The following is a 7,425-nucleotide window of genomic DNA, read 5'->3' on the forward strand; positions in this document are numbered from 1 at the left end:
GAGGACGCCCAACGGGCGCCGCGCGGGCGCGTGAGAGCCCCCGGGCGCAGCGGCGCGTGCGCACGAAGATCCCGCGGCCTCCCGCGGAGCGAGCGGACGGGTTTGCATCAGTGATTCGCGCAGGGAGCGCAGAGGAGGTGGTTAAATCATCATGCGTGACCTGGTGTAGTGGTTAACCGTAGGGCTGGTCTTAAAAAACTGGTTGGGTAACATGGTTCAGGTTTTATCACTTTGGATATCAGGAAAATTAAGGCTTAAAATAAATAACCGCCATAGTGAGTGGCAGAACTCACACCCAGGTCTCTCTTCTAAGTCCTGGCTTAAGTGAAATCCTTAGGTTGGCCTTGTTGAGACGCTTGAGGTGTCCTCAGAAAATGAGTTAAAAGCCAAGCCCCAGGTTTGCACTGGCTAGTAAAGTCAGGGAGAATTACTATGTTTAGGTCTTCACTGTCGTGTTCGCTGTTTAAGTCTCAGACATTTTGAAATAAAAATTTATTTAAAAAAAAGTCCCACTTCTCTCTGTGCAGTGCTTAGATGGGTACCACCAACTCTCTCATAAAAGCCTGGTGAATGCCAGACCAGAAGTGTTTTAGTTAGAAACCTTTATAATCCTCAGTCTCCGTTATCAATCTATTACATATCAATCTGTGTATGTGTCTGGAAAGCACTGTATGTAAATGAGATAATTATGTGTAAGCACCATATAATAATTACTATTATTGCTGTTGAAACTCACGAGGAATGTAAGATAGTGTGGCTATCTTACATTCTTACATTCACCAGTTTTTATTGATTAATTCAACAAACAATGATTAAGCACCCACTACCATGTGCCAAATCTTGAGGGGCCTTGTAGTCATGCAAATAATTTGAGCTTTACCTTTTGAGATTCCCTATCGGATAATAATTTTAAAAAGTTTTTAGGTGGAGCCATTTACATAGTTAGATTGGGACAGAAGTGGCTGAACAGGAGTCAGGGAGGCGATTCAGTACTTTGATTTTCAAATTAAATTTTAGAAAGCATTGGAGTCCTTTTTCAAACAAAGTCTGTCATAGAGCCTCCACATATAAAGTGAATGAAAAAGTGTTTTATTACTAAGCATTTATAAGTTCAAATTTTTAACGTTAACTTTAGGTAAATAAAACAAAGAGGCTGGTTTGTTGTCTTGGGAGGTTTTTTTTTTTAGCAAAAAAAAAAAAAGGAATTTATTTGAAAGAAATGGGTAGCTAAAATAATAAATAGGAAGTCTGCAGAACCAAGCTCAGAATGTATTTTCTGGCCCCACTGCCACTGGATTCTCGACCCTGCTGTTCTGTGCTTTAAAAACTTTGAAGTTGGGGGTTATGGACAACAGTTGAAGTTATAGCAGCCTTAGGACAATTTATTTCTTTTTACTCTGTTTTGGTTGTATACTACCAAGAATAGCCTAATGCCTCCAGAGAAGTAGATGCTAACAAGAGTGATTTTCAAATGATTCACCTTGAAATCTTGAAATCAATTACAGATTGTAGGAGGAGATTAATTCTGAGATCTACACTGAAATGACAGTCTCAAATCAGTGTGAGGGCAGTTTTGCAATATGTTAAATTTTGGCATTGTATCTCTTTTAGCAATATAAAAATCTATTTTTTTAAAAAATGAAATTTGAATCAAACATTTGTGGAGCCTCTGAAGTATGTCTCAGAAACCCTAGGTTCTATAGCATAAATGGTAAAAATCACTGATAAAGAGAAACAGGGATTTAGATTTAGATACGTTTCACTGCATTCACTGAAGCCTTGGGAAAAGGGCTAAGGCAGGGGTCCCCAACCCCTGGACAGCAGACTGGTACCAGTCCATGGCCTGTTATGAACCGGGCTGCACGGCAGGAGGTGAGCGAGCACAGCTTCATCTGTATTTGCAGCCGCTCCCCAGGGTTAGCATTACTTCCTCAGCTCCACCTCAGGTCATCAGGCATTAGATTCTCATAGGAGCACCGGTCCCTGGTGCCAAAAAGGTTGGGGACCATGGGCTAGGGAACTGAAGGATTTCTGTTGGAAGATGCTCTCTTGGAAAAACCTCATCAGTGATGAGGGTTTCCCTAATCCAAGGCCCTTTGAGTATCTCCCTGTCTTTTCTGAGGTAGGAAATTCCTTCAAAGAGAGCAGATATTTGGTGGACCACACCCAGATATTTAAAAGTGTTTGAATGAAATATTACCCTAACCTAAAGATACAGAGTTGGAGAACATGACTTCTAGGTATCTCTTCTGACTGAGATTATATGGTGCCACTTCCATAACAGAAATGACATAATTTATCAAAACTTCACAACTCAGATCAGATGCTTGATTTTCTTTTCAGTTCTACTTCTTTATGGCCTTGAAACAAAGATACTTAGAAGTTGGTATTCAAAAGCCTAAGTCAAAATTTAAAAAATATTGTGTCCAATAAATAAGAGTTAAATTACATGATTATCTAGTTTTCCACAAAGCAAGGAGAAGTGCATATCCTTTTGAACCCCTTTAAATAACTACAATGAGTGATACTGTGTACAGTATTTAGGATGTGCCTGGATAATATCATGCTGCTCCTTAGAAAGAAGGTATTTAGCCTTCTTGTTTTTGTTTTAAAGGCACCTAAGACATTGTAGATGTTCAGAACATGTTAAAAATGAGTTCTACAAAATTAATAAATTGGAATATGCTAAAATTAAGAATTATTGTTCATATAAAGGCACTATTAAGAGAGTGAAAAATATTTGCAATACATATATCTATCAAGACACTTGAATCTAGAAAAAATCATTAAAAAAAGACAATCCGGTAGAAAGATGGACAAAGTATCTGAAGGGACTTCATAAAGAAGAACATCTAGATGTCCAATAAACACGTGAAAAAGTGCTTAATTTCAACAATCATCCAAGAAATGGTAATTAAAACTATAATGCAATAACATTATACACCCACCAAAGTGACTAAAGTAGAAAAGATGGAAAGTACTAAATGTTGGTGAGGATATGCAGCAACTAGAACTTTTATACACTTGGCAACCACTTTGGAAAAATTTTGGGTAGTATATATCACTGCTGATTATACAGGCATAACTTGTTTCATACTTCACTTTGTTGCACTTCACACATGTTGCTTTTTTACACATTGAAGGCAAGACCTTCTACCAGCAAAGAGATTATGACTCCCAGATCATAGTGGTCTGGAACCAAACCTGCAATATCTTTGAGGTATGCCTGTATGTATACCTTATGACGCAGCCATACCACTCCTAGGTATGTGTTTGTACCAGTGTGCTCAGGCTGCCATAACAAAATCCACAGAGATTTATTTCTTACAGCTCTAGAAACTGCAAAGTCCAAGATCTAGATGCCAGCTGATTGGGTTCTTGGTGAAAATTCTCTTTCTGGCTTGCAGCTCCATCTTGCTATATTCTTCCATAGCAGAGAGAGCAAGTTCTGGTGTCTGTCTCTTCCTCTTCTGTTTAGGGCACCAGCCCTACCAGATTAGGGTCCCACCCTTATGACCTCATTTAACCTTTATTGCTTCTTCATGTACTCTACCTCCAAATACAGGACTGTCTGCCCCGGCAGGGGTTACCTGTAATGCCCCGAGGAATAAACATGCGATGATGTACAGGCAACAACAACAACAAAAAAATAGGACTTCAACATATTAGGACTTCAACATATGAATTTTGAGGGGACACAAACATTCAGTCCATAACAATACCCAGCAGAAATTGTGTGCGTGTGTTTTCCAAAAGACATGTACTAAACTATTCAAAGCGGCACTACTCATATTTGTAATATTCAACCTGGAAATTTCTCAAGTGCCTATCAATGATAGAGTAGATAGACAAATTGTGGCATGTTCACATGATGGAATGCTATACAGCAACGAGAAGGAATGGCCTAGAATCACACGTAACATGCATGAATCTCACAAACATAAGAGTGAAAGAAGCCAGATATTAAAGTTCTTACTATATGATTTCATTTATATAAACTAAAAAACTGGCCACAACTTATGCTATTAAAAGGCAGGATAGTGGTCATTCTTAGGGAGTTGCAGGGGGATGGGGGCAGTGACCAGAGCAGTATGAGGAGACTTTTGGGGGACTAGGATTATTCCCTCTTCTCTCTCTGTCTCTCTCTCCCCCTCTCCCTCTCTCTCTCTCTTCATTTCTATAGCTTTAAACAAAAAAGAGAAACTTTGTGTTTTTTAGAGTAGTTTTAGGCTCATAGCAAAATTAAGAGGAAGATACAGAGATTTCTCATATATCTCCTGCCTCTTGCCTGCCTCCTTCATTATCAACATTTCCCATCAGAGTGATACATTTGTTAGAATTGATGAACCAACAAATTATTCTTTCTTGATCTGGATTCTAGTTAAATGGATGTGTTCAGTTTGTGAAAATTATTTTTACTGAACACATATGATATGTGTACTATTCTATATGTATATAATACTTCAATAAAAAGTTTGAAAAAAACATTGAGTTCTACAGGTACAATTATATATTAACACATCCTATTATTAGTGTTTAGGACGAAGTATGTACAGAGAACATATATAGTGGACATGACCCAAACATGATCAAACATACAGAGTACATATTCTCATGTTGTTTTTATAGCCTTACTGTGAGATTCTATTTACTCACATATTTATAATAGTGTGATTTAAGAGAGAATAGAGTAGGCATGTAGATTTTAATTCAGTGCTTTTCTCGGGAGAATTATGGGCAAACATACTGGCTGCATATGTCAACATGTTGGTAAAAGATAAAGAACTTATGAAAAAGGGATAGAAATGTTTTTATTTGGGATTTTATTTCCAATTTGAGGCTTAAGGACTTTTGGTTAAAGGAAAGAAGGACTATGGAGATGATTTATATTCCAGCATGCTTTGGCACTTAAAAACAGATACCCAAAAGAGCCACCCAAATCTACTAGGAACCCAAGGCTGCTTAATGGCTCAGTGCCCTCTAAGCCAAGTTCAACACCAGAGGAGGTGGTGGTGAGTTACCCCTGCAGCTGGATGAATGTTCATTAATTCTCTCCACTCTCATCAATGGCAAACACTGCTTGCTGCTCCATTTGTATATCCTTGTGTCTGCCCCGTCAAAGACAATATACATTGGTTTTATGCAAAATTATCCTCATAGAAGTTCTGAGTTATGGCAGAAGTCATTAGGAAAGGAAAGAACTGCTGTATTCTTTTCTAGATCTTCTTGAGTCCTTCTGTGGAACTGACTGATATTTTGACAGCCCCCCCAAGGAGTTTGCTGGCAGCTCGGGATTGCTATTACAATGAGTGGCAAGAAGAATTACTCTGGTAAAACATTTTACCATTAACGTGGTGCAGAATCTAATCCAAAAGCATCTTGTGTCTAAACTACTCTCAAGTTTTACCCCCACTGGAATGTAAACTTTCTAAGGCCAGAGATTTATGTCTGTTTTATTAACCTTTGTGATCTACTACCTAGGATAGTATTTGGTACATGGGAGGTGTTCTGCTCGTTGAATAACTGAAAAAAAGTGAATAGAAGTAGTGTGTTTGAGGGATGTTAGAGAGGGATGTTAGAGAAAGAAATTATACTATGTAGGGTCAATGGTTTTAATTTAATTAAAATTTTAATTTTGGTAGTTGGAGAAATTAAACTACAGAACAGGTAAGAAACATATTCAAAATCGTATGCCAGAATCAAGAGTCAAAATTCTGGCCTCGTAGCTTTCAGTGAGCTTTTCATTAGGAAACATTTCTATTCCCTTCTTCTGCTATGGGTGCTAGAATCTGGTGGCAAGGAGATATATTTGTGAGTTTTTGAAACTAGATGATAATTTATGCTGGTGGAGAACACAATCCATTTTATGGGCACGTTTCCAATATTACCAATCTTCGTAATATGTAGTCAGCATTTGAGGAATATTTGAAAACACAGCCGAGTAAATCCACCTTGTCACATGGGCTAGAGTTATGTTTCCAGCTTTGTAAAGTGAGCCTTATTTGACCAACAGATACATCCATGAGATGCATATGACATTTTATAGCACAAATCATATTTTCATATCAAATTCTTAAGATATGTTGGCTTTATTGCTGATCTTAAAACAACAGTGGCTCTTAGTATCTTAGCTGAAAGTCTTTATGCCCCCTTCCCGGTCTCACTGTCAAGTAGTTAATGATCTATAAACAAATATGGAGATGCCCTAAGGGAGCTCTCCATTTAAAGGAGTCTTGAATCATTATGTAATAGAAATACTGTAGTCCACCCTGATTTACGATTTGTCAGTTTAGGTTTTTGAAGTGATGTTCCACAGTAAATTTTTAATTTACTGTGCAATAGTATTAAATTTTGTCTGATTTTTCCTTTCAGGAGAAGACTTTGAAAAGTGTTTATCTACATTTGCAGATTCCATGATATGAAATAGCTTTATAGCTTTCTATTTGTGTGTGAATAAACAAGCACATTTCAGTTTCTTAAGCTAAAAGTGGCTACAGAGGGTAATGACATCAACATAATAATATCTACTAGTTACTGAGTGTTTATTCCTGCTAGATAGTTTACATCTATTGTTTCATTTAAATAACGCTCCCAAGCCGCATTTAATTTTCCTCATTTTCGAGCTGAGAAAACTGATTATCAGAAATTAGAGAGGTTAAAATAGTTGCCTACAGTCACAGAGCAGGCCGGTGGTGGAGCTGAGATTTGAACTTAACATTGGCAAGACTCAAAACCCCATGCTTTGACTAGAATTAAAAAGAGTCACACGATGCCAGACTTATGCATAAATGTAGCTGACAAAAGTTAACATTCCTTAGATGTTACACAGTCAGTAGGGACTCAGGAAATAGCATTCAAGATCCAAAATATGGCCCATCTAGCTCAGAAGTTTGTCTGGGTCCAAGGAAATTTTAGGACCTACATGATGACTCTCAAAAAAAGAAAAAAAAATGGCAAGGAAAAAAATGATTTTTCAAAACTGAATCACTTGCAAAATTTGTTATAAAAACAAATTATTTCTATGTATATTGAAAGTATTTTTAAAAAGTCTTTAAAATTGAGAGCCACGCATTGAAGAGTTTGGGCACCACCAACAAAGATCCAAATCTAAGTGATCAAGCCCTAAAACTTGGGTTTTATTTGAGGAACTTGAATAAAGAGTATATGGGAATTCTTTTCGGTAAGTCTAAATTTTTATTCAAATTTAAAAGTTTAGTTTTAAAACTTGGGTTTTAATGGAGAGGGCATCTGGCCATAATTTGGCTGCTAAGGATAAGAGGCACATTTAGTCCAAACCAGCATTTTAGTGCACTACAACTTGTGGTTCAGCTCTTTCTTTTTATTCCTTATTGCTATTCCTAATAAAGCAAGATGTTAAAGCTAACTACATGCTCTATTAATTATATGAAGGTGAACTTGAGTCAT

The 7,425-nt window shown here is 37.3% G+C and overlaps 1 protein-coding gene across 1 annotated transcript in view; it reads right to left on the bottom strand.

The window, feature by feature from the left end:
- The window catches only part of CUNH15orf61 (chromosome unknown C15orf61 homolog), a 7,990-nt gene extending 7,056 nt beyond the window's left edge, over window positions 1-934 (bottom strand). Inside the window, exon 1 of the mRNA XM_025038742.1 lies at window positions 881-934. Coding sequence (XP_024894510.1) covers window positions 881-934 — 54 coding nt within the window. The remainder of the gene's footprint in view (window positions 1-880) is intronic.
- Window positions 935-7,425: the final 6,491 nt, after the last annotated feature.

Source organism: Pteropus alecto, unplaced genomic scaffold (assembly GCF_000325575.1).
Source record: "Pteropus alecto unplaced genomic scaffold, ASM32557v1 scaffold86, whole genome shotgun sequence".
NCBI classification, from domain to species: Eukaryota; Metazoa; Chordata; class Mammalia; order Chiroptera; family Pteropodidae; genus Pteropus; species Pteropus alecto.